The following is a 24298-nucleotide window of genomic DNA, read 5'->3' as shown; positions in this document are numbered from 1 at the left end:
CAAAGGCTCAAACACCGGCCACCAGCCTTCCCTGGGTCAAGTTTTGAGAAGAGCATCCTGTGGCTAGTTCTCTAGGAGCGGCCTGACTCACATCCTTAGGGGGACAGACGCTTCACACTTGCCATGGGCCAAACCGGCCTGCAGACAGGCTTTCCCACATGTCCTGTGAATCAAGTAACAGCTTCTACTTTCCACCTCTTGATCAACACATGTGGCTACACTCTTAACTCTACCACTAGGACAGGCCCCAAACCGTCCTTCATTCAGAACTAGATGTCTTTGACTGTGCTTGAGGCTGAATGTCTGTCTCAATTACCTAACCAATACTCGAGGACCTGGGCTCTCTTCTGCTTCTGTGAGATGGAGGCAGGTGGCCTGGGCTGGGAATAGGGTTTCCATTCAAGTTTTTTTTTAAAAAAAAAAAATTGTGTTTCTGCTTTTTTCATCACATCCTGTCATACAACAGGGAATAGTGTTTGCCAATAACACAGCATCATTTTTGCAAGACTTCTGACTCCCTATCATACTGCGCCAAAACGGCCCTGGGTACCAACTGGAGACACTTGTGATATCAACCATCACTGTCAATTTGACTAGGTTTGGAAGCACCTGGGACACCTCTGCATGTGTCTTGGAGGTCAATTCCAGAGATGCTTAACTGGGGACAGAAAACCAACACTTATACGGGTGGCACCATTCTATGGTGCCTGAACTGAAGAAAAAGGAGAAAAGAAGAAGCCTGATAAATGCCAGCACCCGCATCTTCTCCTGACAGAAGCAGAATATGAGGTAACGTGACCAGCCCTACACTCACACCATCAGGAATTCCATAACTTTCCCCATCATGACGGATCCTCTTAGTTCATGAGCCAAAATAAACGTATCTTCCCTAAAGCTGGTCCATCAGGTACTTTATAATGAAGAGAAAAGTAACTGATACAAGAGAAAACACCAAGCCACACCTAGTAACTGGGATATAGACAGAGGAGCATAGGCAGTTACTATGGGACTCCCCTCTATATGCTGTGAATATGTTTTATTACCGTTGGTTAATAAAGAAGCTGCTTTGGCCTATGGCAGGGCAGAATATAGCCGGGTTGGAAGAGATAGAGAGAGAGAGAATAGGTGGAGTCAGAGAGGCAAATATAGCTGTCGAAGGAGAAAGTCACCAGCTGCCAGCCAGAACCTTACCAGTAGGCCACAGCCTTGTAGTGATTCACGGATTAATAGAAATAGGGTAATTTAAGATGTAAGAGTTAGTTAATAAGAAGCCTAAACTAACAGGCCAAGCAGTGCTTAATTAATATAGTTTCTGTGTAATTATTTCAGGTCTGAGTAGCAGGGAAACGAACGAGCAGTCTCCGCCTACAAAATGGCATGCCAACATGTGCCAGCTATATCATATAAAACCTGAGAGCACTTGGGAAGGAATTCTGGACGGACGGATGGATAGACGGACAAACACATGGACAGACGGGGACACACACACACACACACACACACACAACAGAGTTAAACAGGGCTTCATGGTAGCAGCATTTTCTTGGGTGGGCTCTGTTTGCTAGCAGGGGCACATTCCTTTAAGAGAAAGCTTCCTGACTCAGTGATAACAGCAAAAGCTGCACAGCTCCTTGGAGAAGGCTTCCTGGTTCATGTTGGTTGCAGGAACAGCTCTGCATCTTTCAGGAGGCCAGGCACTTGAATGGGGTTTGTAGGCAGCATGCTGCAAGTTACTTGGTGGCAGCATGAGCCAACTGCTTCCCAGAGTTGAGGTGGCAAACATGGTTCCCACCCGGCCCGGGCGGTCCCAGAACTGGTGGTAAAGGTACCTCTGCCATATTGAAAGCCTGAGAGAGGCGGAGCCATCATCCAGGGCCACTGCGACCAAGCTGCATTTTAAAAGCACTCCTGGTCAGGAAATGATTACAGATATACAATAAAGACAGATTTAGAGAGAAATAAACCTCTGAATGGGTCACAGTGTGTTTAAAAAATGTGCATAGGCTTGAGAGAAAGAAGAAAAAAGTATAGACAGCTGTAAAAAGAAACAGTTTTAGCCGGGCGGTGGTGGTGCACGCCTTTAATCCCAGCACTTGGGAGGCAGAGGCAGGCGGATCTTTGTGAGTTCGAGGCCAGTCTGGTCTACAAGAGCTAGCTCCATGACAGGCTCCAAAGCTACAGAGAAACCCTGTCCCAAAAAACCAAAAAACAAACAAACAAAAAAGAAATAGTTTTTAAAAAATAAAACAAAGTCTCTAAAGAGACAGAGTACAGACAGTCATAGATTTTAGGAGTAGAGATAATAAATATTAAAAAGCAACAGTTAAAAAGAAAAAGGAAAAGAATCCATGTAAAAAATGGAAAATACACAGAGAATGTGGATTATCTATATTATTGTGTTTTCTTTGAATTTTTTGACTGTAAATGAGCTAAGTACAGCAAGACATTTCATTGTATGGGCTGCTAAGCAAAACCAACATACATATTTTAAAGGTATCTTGACTTCAAAATTTGAGTCTAAGGATATGTTGCTTTGGAGAAGAGGTTCTGCTTTTGTTTCCACAGAGGACAGAAAGCTGTGGATTCCTTACCCACTAAAATGGTTTGATCAAACAAGATCCCCTGAAGCAATAGCCCAGAGAGTCCAACATCCATGACAGCTTCAGGACTGCTGGCTGAGATGGACCTAGTAGACAGGATACCCCATGAAAGACCTGATTAACAGTATACTCAATTAGTAAGAAGTAGTCTAGACAACTGCACAAATTCCCTAAATGATCGTTTATAAATGTTTGTTTACATTTAAAGGAGGTGTGCTATAGAGATGAATACTTAGCATGGGTATGGATCTTGGTTTATATGTATATTTCTGTTCTTGATTAAGGTATTGTGTTTGTGCAGTTCATTTAAAAATGTAATGTATATCTAAGAAATATAGGTTAATAGATAGTCATCTTTAATAGTCAAGCTTGTAGTTATGTTAGTTAGGTTTTCTAAACCTATAGATATATTTCAGATGAATAGGTATTCTTCAAACCTTTCAAAGACTAGCAGAATGTTTCAAGAACTTAGGACTTTACATGTAAATGAAACATATCTGCTTCTGGCAACACCAATCTACTTCAAGAGGATGATGGGCATGAAAGATGCTCCTCATGGAGTTTTGTTTTTTAATTTGTTTTGTTTTGTTTTTCGCCATTTGGGCAAGAAACTGCTCTTGCCTGGACTGCTTGATGGTATGCTGTATGAACTGGACATGCAGGACCCATAGAAAAAAAATGACTGCTGAACTTGCCTAAAGATGAAACAGTCCTTCAGGATTCCTGCTTCATGGAAACGTCTGCTGGATACTATGGGCCTATAGGCTAAAGATGGATGCCCAAACGTTACAGAACATTTTTGGGTGACTTTCCAGGCAGTGAAATGGTTCTGTCAATTCTAAAGTTTTAGAAGTTGTTTATAATATACTTCTTGTTTCCTTAGGTATATCCTTCTGAGATCTGTGATGGAGTTGAAGAATAGTTATAATTTTCTTAGTCATGATAAAAGATAAAGTAGATATAAATATTTTAACTGTAATTCTTGCACGATACCAGTTTTGTTATGTGTAATTTTACTATCTTAAAATTAAAACCTTCCTTTTTATTTAGACAGAAAAGGGGAGATGATGTAGGATTCCCCTATGTACACAGTGAATATGCTTTATTACCATTGGTTAACAAGAAGTTTCTTTGGCCTATAGCAGGGCAGAATATAGCCAGGCTGGAAGACATAGAGAGAGAAGAGGCAGTTGGACAGAGAGATGCTATGTAGCTGACAAAGGAAGGAGAAAGATGCCAGTAACCAGCTATAACCTTACTGGTAGGTCACAGCATCGTGGTGATTCACAGATGAATAGAAATGGGTTAAGTTGTAAGAGTTAGCTAGAAATATGCAAAAGCTATAGGCCAAAAGGTGTTGTAATCAATATAGTATTCAGGTCTGAGTGGCTAGGAAATGAACAAACAGCTTCCGCTTACAGACAATAACCTGTGAGAGCCTGCTAATTCCTGGCCAAGACTTCACTGAACTCAATTCTATGGCACTAGCCTGGTTGTCAAGCCTCAGAACAGGGAGCTAGGAGATCACTCCTCTACACCCATGAAGCACCTCCCAGTGTCAGGTGGGGCCTGAGGCCATCTCCTTGTTCTCAGTGACACATCAGAAGATGAGGTTCGGTGATGTGGATCCATATACGATGGCCTTCTTTTTGCCCAAAGACTCTAATCCACACATTAACATGTTCCCTTCTTATCATTGAGAAAAAAAAATTAAACCTTCCACATTGGTTCTAATTAGAGAAAAAGGGAAATCCCATGTCCAAGAGCTAACAGCCTCAAGTCAGGCCAATGGGATGCTCTGGGGCATCCTCAATCACCACGCACCTCCTTCCCCTCTGAGTTTCACAGATTACTGGCAGGCAGAAGGCCCTTATGTGCCCTTGGGTAGACACAAAAGCACTGGCTCCTAGCCCTACAGTGAGAGGTACATAGCCCCTGCTTCCATGCTGACCTGCCCCTATCACTGGACCTGAGACAAGGGAAGAAAATGCTTGTGGAGCTTGAGCTCGGGCAGAAAATCTTTATTCATGCCCAGGACCAGAGGATCTATTGTAGCGTCCTTTAGAATAACTGGGACAGCTCCAGTGATCCACTGGACCAGCAGACTAAAACAACAGAGAGAGGTGGCCTGAGGAGTGCGGGCCCACCGGATGGGAGGAGCAAGCTCTGTCCCCTCCGGACAGTGGTGACAGCTCACAGTACTGTTGTAGGGAGGACTTGGGTGGTCTCACCAGGGATCAGTGTTTGAGTGACAGGCAACCTAAGGGGCCTAGGTTGATCAATACACACTATGAATGGACCAAGATGTCACAGTGAGGTGCACTCGGTCTGTAATTGTCAGTGAAAAACAAATCTAAGTGTGAAGTGGGTGCTGGATAGGTCTGATGCCAGTGCCAAGAACACAAGCAAGTGTTCTGACAGCAAAGGGTTGAGAATCCTGCACAAATGTGAGGGCTTAAAACTACACTGAGGGGCTGGAGAAATGGATCAGCAGCTAAGAGCACTGGCTGCTCTTCCACAGGACCCAGGTTAGATTCCCAGCACCCACAGAGCAGATCACAACTGTCTGTGACCCCAGTTCCAGGAGATCTAATGCCCTCTTCTGGTATCCTTGGGTATCAGGCACATGAGTGGTGCACAGACACATAAGCAGACAATATGCCCACTTACACAAAAAATAATTAAAATAAACAACAGTAAAACCCAATGAGGTCAGCAAAAGAGCAAGTGTGGCACTCCCTCGGCACCCTGCCATCACCCACGTGCTACCCCAAGCCACTCGTTAACTCAAGAAGTCACCAGAATTAGGGAAAAGCTAAGGAAGGGCTAGGCATGGGGGCACACACCTACGGCAGCACTGGAGGGATTGAAGCAAGGAGGACCATGGGTTCAAAAGGACAGCCTGGGATACATGGTAAGACCTGCTTCAAAATAAGACAAAGCAGGGTCAGCAAGATGGCTTAGCAGGCAAAGTCACCTGCCACCAAGCCTGATGGCCCAAGTTTGATCCCTGGCCCCCAAGTTTAAAGGAAAGGACCGAGTCCTCCAAGTTATCCCCACCTTCCATACTCAGGCTGTGTGTCGCAGCTTCCTCACCTGAATGTACACACAGAGACAAATAAATAGAAATGTAATATAAAAATTTAAAAGACAAAAAGGCTAAATGTTTTCTCTGTAGAGCATTGTTTTAAAAAAAAAGGGGGGGATTTTTTTTTTCTTGTAGAGGGGAACAAAAATAGAGAGTTAAGCTTAGGGAAAAAAATTCCTAAATGAAACAACGGAAATAAAATCCACAGGAGAAATGGGTCCTAACCCCGAGTTACACCCATGGCCCACTTGGTGCTCAACACTGGCAGGCTGTGTGCTTTCATCTGGCAGATTCCTTCCTAAGAAAAGCCTGGAATGAACGCTGGAGTCCACTCCTCCCTATGGCTATTGAAAAGTAGATGCCTATTTCTTTGAAGATTCCACTAGGAAAGAAAAGCGGCTCTTTTCATAAGTCTCCCAGACTACAGGCTGAACTAGTTTCAACACACAGCAGAAGACTCTCCTGAGTCCCTGCAGGCAAGCGGGCTGGGTAGCTCAATCAGCACCCGAGGACAGTCTGCTCCCTGCCAGCTCCTACTGTGCGCTGGAAGCATAACAGACAAGTCCTCTGAATACTGACAACGTGGACACAGATGAGCAAGCCATCAGTTTCAAAGGTCTAATGGGCTGGAAAGATGGCTCAGTGGTTAAGAGCACTAGCTTCTCTCCTCCTGGACCCAGATTTACAGATTTGGTTCTCAGCACCCACATGGCAGCTAACCACTGCCCATAATTCCAGTTCCAGAGGCTCCAGACACTCTCTTCTGGCCTCCATGTGCGTGCGCACACACGTGCACGCGTGCGCACACACATACACACTCTGGGGACCCACAAAAAAACTTCTAGTTTGCAGTGCCAGGCACAGGAAACACCATCTGCAAAGGTCCAGAGGTAAGAAAGCACGTTTCTCAAAATATGAACGTTTTGTGGTTAAGCTTCCTGGAGCTGGTTTCCACGGAGACGGTGCTGGGTAGGGGTGAACCAATGTCATTTTCTAGGCCAGATGATTCACAAGCAACCCCAGGTAGTGAAGTCAGACACCCACTCTAACCTTAAGTTTTGTGAAGGGAACCCCAGAGAGTCTGAGTCAGTGGTGGAGTCTAAGAAAATCCCACTAGCATGCTTACAGTCTGACAAAGTCACCCAATTTGTTCCAGTCGGCATGGCAAGCAACAGACGATCTGATCAACAAACGCACAGACCCGAAAGATGCACACAGCACCTGGCTCCAGGTGCAAGAGGAGGAAAGCATCTGCTCTCATGCATGGTGTGAGGGTGGATGGACAGCAGCAGCAGTTATACCATGGTGCTGGGCTAGCCAGAGGTGTGAGGGTCGGGCGGACAGCGGCAGCCTCGAGGAAGGTAGGAAGGAAGCACTGAGGATCTGGACAGGGTCAAAGAAGAGCAGGGCAACTCAGCCCTGCCTGGCTAACTGAGCAAGCTGAGGACTTGCAAATTAGCCAATTTTGGAGGGGAGGGGGCTTAGACCCAAGTACCAGCCTGAGCCTGTGGAGATATGCTACAGCCACGATCATTGTACCTCAGTATCATGTACTATGGCTACCATTTGTGTTAACCCCAAAACAGCCCCAGAAGGACAACATTATCTCCTCCATCTTACAGACAAGAAGAAGGAGGCTGAGTCAGAGCTTCAGGCTGCCCCCAAGACTGCCTACCTCCTCCCTAGCAGCCCAGCACTTACTGATCAAGTGTTTCCCCAAGTTCACTCACTGACTGATCTTAACTGTTGCAGGAGATCAGCAAAGATAACAGTGTTGGTTTCCATAGATAGATGCCTTTCTTAGTAATTCTACGTTCTGTTCTCCCCTGACTTTACATGCTAGGGTGGACCACTAACTCTGCTTTCCCTGGTTTGCTGTTTAAGAAGCGGTCGTTTCATAAGCACGATCATAGGGCTGTCCCATGTGTGAAAACAACAGTCTGAACATGGTATCAATGGTCCTCATGTATATCCAAGGACTCACCCAAGAGGCTGGCTCTGGGAACTTCCTGGAAGTTCTGTCTAACATAAAGACAGTGATTTGCTATTATTTATATTATTTAGACAGTCAGGATAGCCTTCCATGGTACTACCATGGAATCATGCACAAAACTGCTCATGTGTAGGAACATGGACAACCTGTACTATCCATGTCCCACTCAAGGGGTAGGAAGCAGGCTCACATTCTGGGGTGGGGGTGGGGTTTGGTTAGATTTCTTAGCCACTGAATGTGATCACACTTGACACCCACCCGGCACCAAGAAACTATACAATCCCTTACTTGTTTATTTAGTCACTCAACAAACATTATCAGCTATAGACTTTGGCAGGCACAGAGCTACACTTCTGTGTGGAATGGTGCAGAGCTGCCCCAAGTGCCCCTGACCAACCACACCCCCACCCCAGTGTCTCTCTCTGTCTTCCATATTAAATCTGTCCTGTGCCTCTGAGTGCCCTGGTAAAACCACACAGGACAATGTCCCCAGGTTATGCAGAGCCATTTGTAACCACAGGAGCCCTCAGGACACCCTCCCCACCCCAGCCTGTTCCTACCAGCCTGGGGCCACAGAAGTTGACAGAAAATTCACCAAGCAAAGAATACGAGAGGAAAAAACATCCACACAGTTTGCCCCGGAGGAGACGAGGGGCTGTGCCGCAGAAACACATCAGAGTCAAGGGACCTCCCGGCACCAGATGAAGAACTCTAAGCCCGGACATGAGGGGAAGACAGAGACCTTTGACAAACAACATCTCCTCCTTCAATCTCCTCTTCTGACTTGGCCGGCTGCAGCCACAGAGAGCAGAACTTCTAGAAGCCATGGCGGTGGTGGTGAGGCTCTCTCTGGGCTCCACCACTCCAGAAGTTTACTAAACAAAACTTGGTTTCCAAGCAGGCCGTGCTGGCCAGAGGGCTGGCCCTGGGCTACTGTGCTGGTATGGGCATGCCGGGAACTGAGCGCCATCTGTTCCTAGGAGGCATGGCATGGGCTTCTGCTGTCCAGGCCACCAAACCAGCACTGCAGCCTAGCAAAGGGACACAGGGAAGCCAGGAGCAGGCTAACAGACCCTGAGAACATCAGGATGCTATCCTGAACTGCTCTCGAGAGTCAAACAGGAGACGCTAGAGTGATTAAAATTCCAGGAAAGAGTAAGGATTTTTAAAAATTTACTGTATTAGCTATTTTTCCTCACTGCTGTGACAAAGGGTGCACGCAGGCTCACGGCTTGAAGGAATATGCAGGGCAGGGCAGGACACCTCACGGCAGGGCAGGTGTGGCGGCAGAGTGGGGCGCCTCTCATGCTGCTTCGCTGCACCCACACTCATGAAGCAGACTTTATTCAGGCCCGGACTCCATTCCACAGCATGGCGCCACCCCTACTCTCTGGAAACATGCTCACAGACACACTCTGGTGCTTCCTAGGCGGTTCCCAATCTAATCAAGTTAACGAAGATTAGCCATTAACTCTTATATTTTCTTCCTCGTTCAAACAACTTAAGGTTTTTGCAATCTACAGTCAGCCAGACCTTTGTGGGTAAAGGTGCCTGTGACCAAGACTAACAAGTTGAGTCTGAACCCTGGACCTACATGATAGGAGGAGAGAATCAACCCCTAAAATGTTGACATCTCAGTGGAGCTCTGTATGTACACTGTGGCACATGTGCACACAAAGTAAGTGTAATAAGTAAACAAACAGGGTTAGCAGTAAAGGCCTGGATAAATGAAATAAAAACAAGGGCAGGCTGGGGAAAGGACACAAGAATGGCTCAGCATGAAGACTCATGCAATTTCATCACTCCACAGCAGTCGGTTCGGAGGAAAGCAACCGAGGTAAGAAGGCCAATCATGACAAGCAGAGCCTGGGCCATCGCAGGAAGCAGCCGGTGAAACAAGCACGCCTGCCTTGGTACCCGCAGTTGGCTGTGCAGAGCTGCTGTGTGTGGGTTGTGAGAGGGAGGTTGCTGTGGGACCCGGGAACTTCAGGGCTAGCCCTGAGAGGGTAAGGAGGTACGGCTGCCTCAGAGCCTGCCTCGGAGCAGGGTTGGCTCCTGCACATCTGCAACCCTGAGCTTCTCCCACCCCTTCACCCCTCTTCATCTCCACAGTTTGAATGGCCTGTGTGTTGAAGGGCTGATCCCAGAGTGGGACTGGTAAGAGACTGGAGAGATGGGGACTAATGGGAGGTCTAAAGTTGTCACTAGGGCATGCCTTGACCCTGGTCATTTCTTCCTCTGCTTCCTGGCTCTCGTGTGGGCAGTTTTGCTCCAACATATGCTTCAAGGTCCCAAAGCAACTGAATTAAGGGCTGGATCATCCCAACATGATTCAAAGTAGACCGGCCCCTGTATAAGGCAATCCCTCAACTCGAGTATCAGTTCCGTGACAGAAAACAAGCACAACTTAACTTCTCCATTAAGAATTCATCAAAGTTCTGCCCAAACACCACCTCCTCCATGAAGCCCTTCTGACTTGCTGGGGTAAGATTAATTATGCCCCTCTGTACACAGAGGCATGCTGTCGTGCCAGGATAACCATCATTATGGATTCTCCTCTTTCACCTCCCTGCTCAGTGCACACTGGGGGCTTTTCTATGGCTCCAGGGCCCCTGGATCCAGTACAGGGAGCATCTGAACAGCAAAGGCTGTAGAGGAGGTTTGGGCTGAGCTCCTTCTGCAAGGCTCCAGCCAAGAGGCAGCCAACCAGGATGAAAAAAGATGCAAGGGCATTTGAGTCTCCTTGGGAGGGTCAGAAACCAGGCCTCTGGCTTCCTTAACCAGAGCAGAAGACATCACAGGATCCCACACTTGGCCAAGGAGAAAAGATACACACAGAATGATCTGAGCCCTCCACGAGTCTTGCCTGCTGCTGGAGACCTTTCTCAACCGCCACGCCAGGAACACTTGGGACCAATGGCCGAATCACTGACAGCTGGTCCCAAGAATTGAAGCTTGTATTCACAGACAGGTCCCTATGGAGTATACATATAGGGTCGCAACCCCTCCACAGCACCCCCACCCCTACCCTGGAATCTGAACTGACATTCAGAATGAGCACAGCAATGGTGGTGGCCATAGCTTAGGAGCTATGGTCAAAACCCCTCAAACATAGCCATCTGCATGATGTATGGTTTAAACACGGTTTACCTAGGAGACCTCTGTGCTGCATGCATGTCTCTCTCTCTCTCAACAGGGTCTCTGCACCTTCATGGCTCCTTCCCTTCTATTCTTGCTAATGCAGATGAGGTCAGCAATTTATGAGTATGTAAACCACCGCTGCGCTTGGATGCAGGCCTTGGACGAAGAAACAAAGTTCTCTTCCAGACCGTTCTTTGCGGCATCACAGAAATTAATTTGCTAACCCTCTGGCTTCTTGTCAGACAAATTCCATCTTTCTGTGTGGCGAGGGGCACAGTGGCAGGCCTAGGTGCTGAGGAACCAGAAGTGTCGTATGCACCACCCTACCTCATTCTACAGTCAGAGCTGATGTGGGCCCTCGATCTTCCTAAGGCTTCTACAGAACACTCTTACCAGCAAACCAAATAAATGGGCTTGATGGTTATGCAGCCGGCAAGCCGGTGTGGCTCTCTGTGGGCCATCTTGGGCCTAAGGAAGGCACAGCTGTTACAGAGCAGGGATTAACCACCACCCGAATGACCTTTTATGCATCCAAGTCTGTGGTTAAACTGTAGGAAGCCCTAGGAAGCTGTTAAAAGGAGTAGCATATGGAGAGACAGGAAGAGATGGGGCATGCCTCCAGCACATAGGTCGTGGCTCTGCGTGTTCGCCGAGCAGTTATTTCACGCCAGACCCTGATCTAGGCACAGACTATGCACTCAAAGGAGCTAGGGAAGAAGGGAAAACAGGCAGGAAGAAAGGGACAGGCTGCTGAGAGACAAGGAGGCCAGGAGGGCCTTGCTGAGGAAGCTCAACAAGCAAGGACTTAAAAGGGGCTGCCTGAGAGAGGAGTGTAGCAAGCAGGAGAAGAGCAGTCGGTGGTACCAGGAGGGTATGCCACAGGGGAATCCACACTATTTGGGATCAGAGACATTGTTCCGTTGTGGTACGTGTGCCAACAACACGAAAGTAACCTCACACAGCAGAAAGCTATGATTAACAGCATGGTGTGAGCCTCTGCCCAAAAAAAAAAAAAAAAAAAAAAGTTCAAAATGTGTCCCTCATTAGATGCAGGAGACAGGAGTGAAAAAGGCAATTCTCTCTAACCCGGGCAGCCACACAATTCCTTTAAAATGCTAACTCTGTTCTTTGTTTAAAAGGAAACACAGAACGCTTCGCACATCTATTTTTAAAATTTAAAACTGAAAATACGATTCCATAAATACCGCCTGGGATTTGTGTTTGCATCTTCTTGTTGGCAGATGACTCCGGCCACCCCCCCCCCGCCCCCCGCACACACACACACTCTCTCTCTCTCTCTCAGAACCCCTCAGGAGCCCTGTCAAACCTACTCATCCATGTGTCGTGGGGAGGCCACCTCTGCCCTCAAAGGCAGCCTGCTGAGGCCCCAGTCTAGCCTGTCACTCAGGCCTGCCTAGGTCTCTGAACTTAGGCGTGGGTGTCATTTTTGTTTTAAGATGCGATGCTCCCCGTGTCTCCTCATCACTTCTCCTCAGAGCTGGACCCAGAGTCTCTGGAGCGCGCGAGCATTGGTTCTGTAGCGCAGAGGAGCCCCGGGACCATTCACCTCACCTGCTGACAAACACGGAAAAGCAGCTACCCCACGGACTGAGGTGAGGGTCAGACAATTCTGTGCACTTATGGGGAAAAGCACTAGCGCGAACGATACACTTAACACTGGGGGAATCCGACAAACGAAATATGCAAAGAAAGCTGGGTTTTGGTTTTAGTTTTAAATCGGGCTGATAAAATGGCTCAGCAGGTAAATTCATTTATCACCAAGCCTGATGACCCAAGTTTGATCCCTGGACTCTACATGGTGGAAGGAGAGAACCAACTCCTGCAAACTGTCCTTTGATATCCACATGCCTGCCCTGGCCCATGTGCCTGTGTCCCCCCCCCCTTACAATAAATAAACAATATAATTTAAAAAGAATCTACTTTTCTGTGGGTATTCTGGGTTGGTGTCACACAGGAACAAGGACTTGTTTTCCCTAAATGGACAATCTGTCTCTGGTAAGGAGGAAGGGACCCTGAGGAAGAGAGACAAAAGGCACCCAGATTTGGGAGCAACAGGAAGATGAGGAAGTGGCACAGATGACAGGGCGGTCAGGCAAGGCAAGGAGAAAATGTTTATTACATTGATCCGTTCACCACTGACACTTTTCTCAGCACCATGATTCAACTACGTGATCCAAATAGGTTCAATGTTGGCAACTGCCGAGCTGGGGTGTGTACTACAGACAGGAACTCAGGCCCCAGAGAGCCTGAGATGCCAATCAGCTGTTCTGCTTATCAGCCTAGTGACAAGGGTGTGTGCATACATAAATTCCACACCTACATAAATGGGAATGACACTGACACACCCCAGAAGCACACTGTCATTTCCACACTTTAAGAGGTGTTCAAGGGCTGGCACAGGAGCAGGTGTTCCGTTCTCTGGCTCTCCAGTGCCCTCAAAGCAGACAGAATGGCAGCCCTTGCTGGCACAGCCAATCTTACAAGGTGTACCCCTATCTACTGGTTAACATCAGCCCCTCATCAACCTGGAAGGCAACACAGTTCTCAGCAAAGCGGCCCCACTCCCCATCATCACCATTCAAGTCTCACAGGACCCAACTGTACCTGAGGTTCAGGGGTGGCTGGCCAGACCACAGCTGGCATTCTCCACCTCTTTTTGGAGGGTCATAAGCTGAACCTAGAGTCGGGGAAGCAAATGCTCCCGTTCCTGATGCAATGGGATAGAATGGGGAGGGTCCTCACAGGCAGGAGCCACCAAGCAACCTGGTGGACATGGAAGGGCCACCACGTCAAGCTGATGATGAGTGCTTACGCGCCAGTGCCAAGGATGTCTTTTTTTGGGTGTACAGAAAAAAAAAAGAGGTGGACATAGTGCCAGCTGGAGCCCAAAAGGAGTGTCCTACCTACTTAAGCTGTACAAAGACATCTCTGCCGACTCCAAGGTCATGCCACCAAATGAACTCCTGTTTTAGAAGTCCTGTCCTTGGTTGGTCAATAGGTTTATTTTTCCTCCAGTGTCACGGCAACTTAGGGACTGTCCCAGTCAGGAGAAAGGCCAGGCAGACCCCGGGAGGCCAAGGAGCAGCCCACAGAAGGAAGCTCCTTCCGTGAAAACTGCTGACTCTCAGAACCCCTGGCCTCAGCCCATCCTGCAGGCCTAGTTCCCTTGTTTGTCCTACCACCTCACGGACTCCAGAGTTCTAAGCAACCAAGGTGCAAGGAGGAACCAGCATGAGGAGCTGGGACCCCAGGGCGCATACTGGGTGCCACAGTGCGACGATGTGTAAGGCAGGCCACCCACCACCATTTCACCTGGGAATTGCCTGCACATGGAATGTAGAAGGTGTCAGGAGGATCTGCCACTTTACAGACTTACTGAGTCCGAGACCAGAGGGGCTCAGAACCCTTGCCCACCAGGTGCTCTCAGTCCAGGTGAGGGACATGAGACAGGGGAGAGACACTGGCTCCCAAAAGGGTGCTTGCTTCCAATCTAGGGACGCATCCATCACACCGGAATCCGGTGCCGTGTTTACAGGAGTGGAGTCTGCAGAGCCCAGCACAATCCAGACTCCCAAAGTCAGACCCACATTCTCAGAAGGAACACAGCAAAGGCCTGTCTGTCTCTGCATTGCATCTGAGGGTGGAGACAGATTCACCCTCCAAGGGAAGAAACGCATGCTTGGCCTAAAGTCTCCGGACAGTAAGCCACCCTTTAAAGCCTCTCCAAGACTATCACGTGTTTCACTGTGCTGGCTCTAAGCTGGCAGCCAGAGCTGTGGCTAACAGCTGTCCAAACTGATGGCACTGCCCAGGCACTGCAGAAGGTGGGGGTGGGGTGCTTGCACTCACCAGACAGAGGATCTTTGCCAATCATCAAAACATTGGGCAAATTCATTACGATCAGCTGCTGGAGAACTTCCTATAGAGACAGAGAGAGAACGACACGGTTAAAGAAGACAGGAGTAAAGAGCCATTAGGTAAATCACAGCTAATCAAGTCACTAGAGAAGTGTGCAGCCACTATGTGGCAACCGTGAAGGCCCTCAATGATAGGATGAACCATTCAACACGGAGTGTAATCATTCTGTCTTGCTCATCAAATAAAAATGGTGGCTGCATATGTAGAAACGTGCAGGGAAAGACAAATGACACGCTAGGCCTAAGCTTCCTTTCAAAAGCTACACAGAATTGGTTTTGTTCCTATCGTAGGCGCAGTTAAAATAAAATAGGGAATAAATAATAGAGAGGCTACTGAGCCTCTACAAGCTGAGGACAGAGGATCTAAGCATGGGATGAGGCTTTGGGGGCAAGTTCTAGAAGAGATTTTGTTTTTCCACATGGAGTGACCTTCAGCCTGGCCAGAAAAGGTGGCCTTGGGGACAGCTGCCTCCTGACCTGCATACAGAGGCCCCTGAAAGAAGGTGGGGCAAGGCCTCCTATCTGTGGGTCTTTTAGGAGCTGAGTTCTGGCCAGTGGCAGTACTGACACACACAGCCTTGGTCATTCCCCATCTTGGGCAGATCCAGTCTTCCTCCCTACTCAGAACTGCTTTTCACAGATCCAGAAAAGAAAAACCCAAGTCTGGAGCTCCAATACTCAAATGAAAATTGAAGCATGATAAGGGTGGGGGGTGGCAGCAACAACAGGCGGATCTTCAGAGATCACCGGCCAGCCTAGTAGTGAGCTCCAGATTCAGTGAGAGACTCTGACTTGATGATGATGATGATGATGATGATGATGATGATGATGATGATGATGATGATGATGATGATGATGATGATGATGATAGGAATGACAGAAGAAGACATCCAACATAACCTCTGGCTCCATGTGCATGTATGAGGAGACACACATGCACAGACACACATGCACACATCCAAAGAAAACTCCAGTTTTATGGAAGACTGGTGGGAAAGAGTGGGTGCCTTTGAAAAGGGTTTCTACTGAGATGCAGCCTGAGTCCGACTTCTCTGCTGCTCGGAGGGGAAGGCGGCGGCTGTGTTCAGCAGGCTTCCCACTGGCATTTGAGAAAAAAACTCAATACCTAGAGGGCTAGTCCCACAGCTGAGCACCTCAAAACCATCTCAGAAGCATGAGGTGAGACACTTGACCGTGGGGACTAGCTAGTACCTGGGCTCACATGTCACCTTGCCGACCACAGCTGTCTTCTCAAACATACCTCGGTGGCAACACACAAAACTCTCCCAGCACAGGTCCGAAGAGCACATCTGGAGAGTGGGGCTTCTAGAACAGCGTGCCCATCCTTGTAGGCAGCTCCCTCTGTGGGGTCCTAGCATCAGGTTACCCTGGGAGATCAAGACCATCCCTGACAACCACCTGCATTCCAAGTCCTGGTGGCTTTCCTTCCACCTTGTCCAAATCTCAAACCTTCATGCACCCTTCTATAAATGACGTAAGTACAGTTAGGAATGCTTTCTTCACTTTTTTCAAGGTAATCTGTCAAATCTCCAAGCTTTACTTTTGTGCTAAAATAAGCAAATATTACAAAGCACCATTAGGAAAACTGTCTTCCGAAACAGGAGGCTTAGATTCATTTAATCAGTACTTCCTCATTTCTCTTAAGAAAGATGCTACTTATGCAATAGAGAAAAAAAAACGGTTTATGTCATGGTGGTGTATGCTAATAATTTCAGCATTCAAAAGGGTGAGGCATGAGAATTGCCGGGAGTTCCAGATCAGCCTGGGCTACACAACAAGACCCTGTTCTCAAGAAAACAGTAATAAAGAAACAATATTTATAAACAGGATTTTTAAAAGTGTTCCTTGTAAAACACCAGGAGTCTCCTAAGACCTAATTCATTGAAGAGAAAAAGAAAAAAAGCCATTAACCAGTTCCCTTAACGAAGCATCCATAACATTCCAGCAAAAGCAGGCTCAAAGGTTAGCATTGCCAATAACATGCAACTTGAGACACATAGTTAACTCCAATTTCTCCAGAAGCCCACTTTAAAAAGGTAAATAAAAGTGGGGATATTTTCATAATACTTATAAGCCAGTGTATCTAAATGTAATCATTTAAAACAAGATAAAAATTACTGAGTCATTTTACACTCTTTCTCATAGGATCTTTGATAGTCACAGCATATTTTACACTAAAATCACTCAATTTGTATGCAATTTGAAAAACCTGAAGTGTACATAGATTTCATAAATTTATAGCTAAGCAAGTAGATTTCAATTCCCTAGTTGTTCCAAATACACTTAAGAATACCTTTTTTTTTTTCTTTTTTTTTAAATTCGGACAAACTAAAATAGTACTTTGTATTCCCAGATGTACCAGTCACATTCCAAAGCTCTGGACAGTCATAGATGGCTACAGGGTCCCCAAGAGAAACAAGGTACTCTGTGGCCCATGAGTTTCCTTGCACCTTTGACCTCCCCCAACAAAGTCCCGCAGGGCTGGAGCCTCCCTCCAGGACGGGCCTCAGCCTACTGGGGACGTGAGCAGGGTGCTGACGAGAGGCCCCTCTGCCTGGCACTCAGAACAGAAAGCCACTGTGAAGCAGCTGCCACAGTCTGCTTGGGACACCTGGTCCCACCCAAGCTGGCTGTGAGGAGCAAGGCTGGCTGATGCTGGAGTGCAGCCCAGTGTTGAGCTCCCCACAGTCCCCCAGACCCAACCACCCCAAAATACCACAGCTACATCCTGACGTGGGGATGAGGGAGCCTTAACCAAGGCTAGGGCACCCCCGCCCTACTACCCCTGCGGTAGGTGGAAAAGAGTCTGCACCTTCCTCAATGGACTTGAGATCTGCTGTCACAGCCACACATAAGAGGCCATGGAAACCCCAGATTTCCTCTTCATAAATTAAAGTGGACTAAATCCAATCCTGGGATGGCCCACTGGCAGTTAGTTGCTTGAAACAATCCCCCAAATCTGGGTCAGAGGAGGGTGTGTGCATCCTGCAGAGGCAGCCTGAGCCCTAGGGAGGAGCCAGGCAGGAGAGTACTTAATATTATAATAGGCACCCTTTCTGCCACACTAATCTGGGCTTCAAAACCAAACGCAGGATCTCATCAATTGCTGGAGACCAAGGGGAGCTTCTACAACCCTCTCAAAAAGGATCTGTCACACCAGCTTTGATGGGACCCAGGGCAGTCCCTGTGTCTGCACTATGAACAAGCCAGAACCACAAACTGAGCCTCCCTCGATTTTGACCCTGACTGGCATAAGGTAGCTAGTGTCAAGATCTGTGGTTTTCAGCACGCCACAGAAGAGTTAAGAATATACTAGGCGTGACGGCTTAGGTCTAAAATCCCAGGACACAGGGGCCTGCGGGTGGGGAGACCCAGAAGGGCACACTACACAGAGCACTACACATCAGCAAAGGCAGAGCTGGAGCCTCACTGTAAACTTTAAACAGCCAGTCAGGCCTATCAGTCTTTGCCATCCATTTGAACAGAAGATTCTTTCTCTGTAAAGGTGGGAGAAATGTAGGGTACTAGATGGATCAGGAAAATACCAGGAGGGCTTGGTGCACTTGCCAGAAACCCCAGAACTCAGGAAACAGAGACAGAAAGATCACCACAAATTCAAGGCCAGCCTCCAAGCCAGGTGTGGTGTTGCACACCTACAAGCCCAGCATTTCGGAGGTTGAGGCAGGAGGATCACCACGAGTTTTAAAGTAGGCTTAGAATTCAGAAGTGAGTTTCAGACCAGCCTAGGCTATAAATAAGACTGTCTCCAAGAAACAAAATGAGAAGCAAGATCGGGATAAAATTACTCTTGTATGCATGTGTGAAGGAGGTTAGTGTGGGACTGCCAGATCAAGCACAGCGATTTCAACCGGGCAGTGGTGGCGCACATCTTTAATCCCAGCACTCTAATCCCAGGTAGAGGCAGGTGGCATCTGTGAGTCTGAGGTCAGCCTGGTCTACATAGCAAACTCCAGGCCAACCAAGACTACAAACAGTAAGACTGTCTCAAGTTAATCAAGCAAGCAAGCAAACAAACAAAAAAGAACGATTCCATGAGAAATGGAAAGAACAACCCACAACCACTACCACTTAAGTGAAACTTTTTTTAAAAAATGTGTTATAGGTGTTTTGCCTGCATAAATGTATGTGCACCATAAATACACCTGGTACCCATGGAGGCCAAAAGTGGGTATCAAATCCCCTGGAATTGGAGTTAGAGGTGGCTGTGAGTCATCATATACCGGGGAACTCACAAAGAACTTGGGGTCCCCTGAAAGAGTCAATGCTCTTAATGGCTAAGCCATCTTTCCAGCACCCTGAAACTCTGAATCTTGTAAGTCGACAACTTGTCCAGAAGGGAAAACAGGAGCTGCTGAAGCTAAGTGCTTAATCTTTGTAAGAGGTGCCACAGCCGCTGTTAATCCTGAATCAAGAAGGGAAATCCCAAAAAGTTAAACACTCTGCACAGGCAGCAGGAGGAAAGTGATGCTCTTGGTTGCCAAGGAGATGGGGATGGTCCATGCGGCAAAACCACAAAGAATGTTCACGCTGACCTACCCAGACTCTCAGAGTCAAGACTAAAAGGCAGGAACATACATGACATCGGCTTTGTATGAGCTGTTCACACACCCTTCAGGTCTCATCTGAGTTCAGATACTCACAGGACACAGACCTCACTGTGGCTGAGAATGTCAAGTACGCAGACAGCCACAGCACAGCAAAAGGAACACTGTCAAGGGCTTCCCAGTGGCAGGGGCCTTCTGGCCTGGGCTGTCAAGGACCAGGCTGACAAACTGTTCCAGGTGAGCAGCAGATCAAGCCCCAGGTTAGTGAGTGGCACACTGAAGGATGCACAATCTGCTCTTTCACTGAGATGCCCTTCCACACAAAGCCCTGCAACACCAGCCAGGGCCCTCTCAGCTCCCAAACCTCAGGCAAAACACCAGTGCCCACAATCACATGCAACCTTTTTTCTCTCTCTAAATTTATTCATCTGCCACTTCCACATTTTACTTGTCAATCAGCTCCCCACTCAGCCATCAAAAAGCTTCTAACGGTGGCAGTTGGGAAAACTGAATCAGAAAACATTCCTAAAAGATTTGCATTAAGACTTCCTTACAAGGCCTCTTTTATGTGGGTGTCTTCTCTCTCCCATACTGATGAGATACCAAACCCCCGAAAGCCAAATGCTTCCCTCTGCAGAGTTATCTCCCATGCTTTCAACCCTGGCACTCTCTCCCACTATTTCCTTAAGATTCACAGCTTGTAGCTGTTAGCAAAAGATGAACTCTTTCAAAGTGGGAGGGAAAGAAGGAATAGTTCAGAACGTGTTATAATTCTCCATGAAAACGACCGTAAGTGGAATACTGAATATAAATGTAAAAAACACATTCTGAAGTGAATCTATGATGCGGGCTTGAACGTGCCGTGCCCTTCTAAACTGTAGAGTCCCAAGGGTGGTCATCTGAGGAGCAAACTAAGCAAAACAAGGATCACTCCTCAATTTCCAAACTGTGTGTGACAGTCCACAGGAAAGGCTCACTGGTGTCAGATGCCTACAAATGCCATCAGGGTTCTGCTGGGAACGCTCCCTAGGAATTGCACCGCACCGGCTCCACCCAGCGTGGCAGGAACTGAGCCCCACAGAGACCCTGAAGCTGGGAGGAGTATAACATGGGTCATTTGCACCGTGGTAGCCCAACACTCATGACACCGGTGTGCGTTCCTCCACATGCTACATCTCAAAAATCTTTGACCTGTATTTGGCCAAGATAGTTCTCAGAACAACACTTCAACACTGTCCAGAACAAAAGCTGCCCTTCCAACTTGGCTCCTGGGCCTTACTGATCACTTCACGATTCCCAGTCATTGAGAGGTTCCTGTTCTTCTCTCCTCCTATCACTCCTATATGGTGTCCAAGACAGGAATCACCAGTAAGCAGCACCTGCAGGACCTGTACTGCTCAGGGATTTCATGGGTGAGGGGCAGGGCTGAGTGAGCTTATCCCCCACCAGTCTCTCCGTGGCCCAAACCAGGGCATCTCCTGCAGCTGACACTTGCTTCATACCTTTACTATGGACTCATGACATTTCCAGTCAGGCCAGCATACCTCCCACATTGCCGCCCCTGAGAGGGCAATAGGGATTTAACCCCAAAATCGTGAGCATCAGAGAGCTTTGGGGGCCTGTTACGCCAGGACCACAATTTTCTAATTTAACTGCCGTGAAGAAACATAAAACACTGATTTATCCATGACACCTGCTCAAAGCATGACCCAGAGGACCAGGAGCTTGTAATTCCATCTGTACAGGGGCCTCCAGTTCTAACAGCCCCTGCTGACTGGGGCAGGAGTCCTGGTACAATCAGTGGGTAATGAAGTGCTTTAGTGTGAAGAGGCTGCCATGGAGCGCTGCTGATAGACTCAATCCATCTGTTCCGCCTCGTTTCAATTAATCCAGGGTCCCTAGGGCCTGAAACCAGCCCGGTCTGAACAAGCATGGCAGCACAGGTTTCCCTAATTAGGCCAAGCTGTGTTCTAGGATAAGGCAATTTTAAGGCCTGTCTGAGGTTACCAAGTCACCAGAAACCCTCTTCCAACAAAACAGAAACAAACACCAGCTGACTGAAGAGAACTGGGGTGGGGGGGGAGCCCCCAGAAAAGCCAGCACCACCAGAAAGGGCAAATCAGCCCCTCTCTGAATCACATTCTCCTGTAGCAAAACAGGACTCCCTCAGCTTCTAGGGGGAGGGGGCTTCCTGCATCAGGAGCTCTGACAGCAAGAAGTGCACACCCACCAGGAAGAACTCAAGAGGGATGGGCCCAGAGGACATTTCAAAAGCAACCCCAAGAAATGTCCGCCCTTCTCTTTAAAGGCTGTGTGATGGTCCCTATGGCTATGTGGACAGCTGTCTGTCTAATGGCAAGAAAGCAGGACAGGGTGGAAGTGCTTGGGGAATTCTATATGAGGTGAACACATGCCTGGTCGTGAGAACCCAGGGGGAGGCTTTGGGGACCAATGTCTCTTATGATCTCATCAGTAACCACATGTATCGGGGTGGCAGGTCTCAACTATACACAAAGTACATCAGGAGATAGGGAGAATTTGCTACTTTTTTAAAAGTCTTATTTTAAAGTATGTGTATGCGTGCCTGTGTGTGGCCAGGTGCCTATAGAATCCGGAGGTACTGGAAGCTATATGCTGTTATTCGCCACCCAATGCGTGGGCTGAGAACTGGACTTGGGTCCTCTGCAAGGGCAGTGTCCATTCTTAACTGCTGAGCTGTTTCTCAAAATCCATAATCAAACCAGCACAGCCTTAAGGATTTCCTATAGAGCCAGAAAACAAGCCCAGAGCAGAAAAAAAAATGGGAGCCTAGCACCACATTTGGGTCTTGAAGCAGGACCCACTGGCCCCTGCCTTGGGGCTCTTTGTACCATAGCACAGAGCCTTTCGCTCCAGTGTCTAACAAGGACCAGCCTCCTGGGAAACAGAGGAGCAGCTGAGCCGAGAGCTGTCCTGTCGTCTGCCCACCAACACTTCTACTGTCAGCTTACGAGACAGCACTGCAGCCCTGGAGCGGGGACTAACAGAAGGAGCCTGCTCTCAAGAAGCAGGAGGAGACTGCTATCAATCAAGTCCTAAGACTCCTCTCTTTGGGCTTCCAGGAAAGGCCTGGTTTCCCTGGTGAGAAAGCAACAGAAGAGAAGGCAAGACTTCCTGGAGACTTGATTGTTGTGAGTGAGCCTGGCCTGTCAGCGGGCGATGCAACCTGAGGCACTTCTCCCGACCAGGCTCTGTGCTGCCTTCCTGGCAGAACCTTCTGCCCTGAGCGCTCCACTAGCCAGTGCTCAGTGACCGAGGCATAGCCTTCCTTCCACCTAGCAAGTGGCACCACCTCAGCGACTACGTCCAACCATACCTGGCACACTATCCTTACTCACTACCCTTGGTTCCTTCACTTTTGGGGTACAGGCAGAACAAGAGCAGCAGAAAATGCCCATGAGCCTCCAGCTGCTGGTGGCAGCCCACATCATGCAGCCGGACAGGACCTGAGGGTCCAAAAGTGAACTGGGGTGGAGGCAGCACACGAGTCTACCATTGCACACACCGGGACAAGATCGGGCCTTGTCACATGAGTACCCTGGGACGAAGGCCGCCAATACTCAGTGGTTAGCAGTCCCCTGACTCCATCACCCCAAGGCAAACATCTAGAAGGCAGGGAAAACAATCAGACCAGAAATGCGACATATGTGGTTGTACTTGATGTCCGCCTCTCTGATTTCTGGGTACCTGCTGGGTGTCACATGCTGCACCTGTCTGGAGATTATGAACGCCCGCCTCTCTGATTTCTGGGTACCTGCTGGGTGTCACATGCTGCACCTGTTTGGAGATTATGGACCGAAAACAAAAACCACAAAACCTGTAGGGAGAAGGGAGGACAGCCTGAGAGTGTGGGTGGGCCTGCTCTCAGAGCCCACAGCTGGGAGGAGGCAGTTCCTCCAGCAAGCCCAGCACCCTAACAAAGACAGCTGGCTTCTGAGCTGGGGATCCCGCCAGGCTCTGAATATGGTGTGCAATGCCCAAGATTCATGAAAAGAAAGCTTAATCCGCAGTGTGGCAATGTTAGAAGACGGTGAGACCTTTAAAAGACAGGGCTGAATAGGAAGTGATTAAGTAGTTCTCAAAGGACCCCAGATCTCACTTGTTTTCTGTTTTGTCATGTGATCTCTTCTGCACCCACTCCTTGGTGAGGACCCCCGCCTCCAAAACAGCTGCCTGATCTTGAGCTTTCAGTCCCATAAACCATGAGACACTGCCTCAGACATATCACTGCATAACAGCTCAATCACAAGCTCCTGGAGCGAAGCGACAAAGAACAAGGAGCAGGTACCAAGGCCTGCAGGTATGTGCGCTGCCTGGGTCTGTGACAGGGCAGGTGGCAACAGAGACCGAGCTACCTTCTGTTCTCCAACCCCAAGGCGGCCATGGCACATTCTCCTCCAGATTCGCAGCGTGATAACTGAGAACAGAACTGAGCACAGGGCCACGCTCAGGGCGAGTGTCCACCTATGATTTGAAGAGTCTCTGCCAGCTTCAGAACGCCTGCCAGACAAGCAAGTATCTAACCCACAGGCCACCAAGCTCTATACCCGGCGTGCAATTCAGCCCCTAGCCCATGCTGGCTACACCCGAAGCCACGCTGGTGCCCTTGGGTTTTGCTAGGTGTCATTCCCCACGTACTTAGGGACTACGGATGTTCCCTCCCTTCTGCACTGACTTAAAAAAGCCCAGCTGTAAAGAAGATTCAAGGCCATAGACCAAGAAAGTGGATCCCTTGGAGACATACAGACCACAGCTACTTTTGCATCGGGAGAGGGGGTGTCAACTCCACTCTAGAAACTTCAAAAACGGAAATGCTCTCAAAGCCTCTCTCCATCCCTATGGGCCAGGCCTAGAAGGAAGGAGGGCTGAGCAGGGTCATCTACTGCGACTTTCTTCTCTCTCCCTTCTCCAAC

At 48.4% G+C, this 24298-nt stretch overlaps 1 protein-coding gene across 3 annotated transcripts in view; it reads right to left on the bottom strand.

Annotated features, from left to right (window-relative positions):
- The window catches only part of Ccdc88c (coiled-coil and HOOK domain protein 88C), a 128323-nt gene that overhangs the window by 68233 nt on the left and 35792 nt on the right, over positions 1-24298 (bottom strand). For 2 of the 3 annotated variants that reach the window (XM_087911573.1, XM_048449450.3), the window contains exon 4: positions 14693-14762. In XM_087911573.1, coding sequence (XP_087767699.1) covers positions 14693-14762 — 70 coding nt within the window. Of the gene's footprint in view, positions 1-8423; positions 8545-14692; positions 14763-24298 lie in introns of those variants that run through there. The other variant, XM_087911574.1, reaches the window with a different exon arrangement.

Source organism: Myodes glareolus, chromosome 11 (genome assembly GCF_982192425.1).
Source record: "Myodes glareolus chromosome 11, mMyoGla1.1, whole genome shotgun sequence".
In the NCBI taxonomy this organism is placed as follows: domain Eukaryota; kingdom Metazoa; phylum Chordata; class Mammalia; order Rodentia; family Cricetidae; genus Myodes; species Myodes glareolus.
The sequence above is the reverse complement of the archived record's forward strand: the minus strand, read 5'-3'. Positions and strand labels throughout refer to the sequence as shown.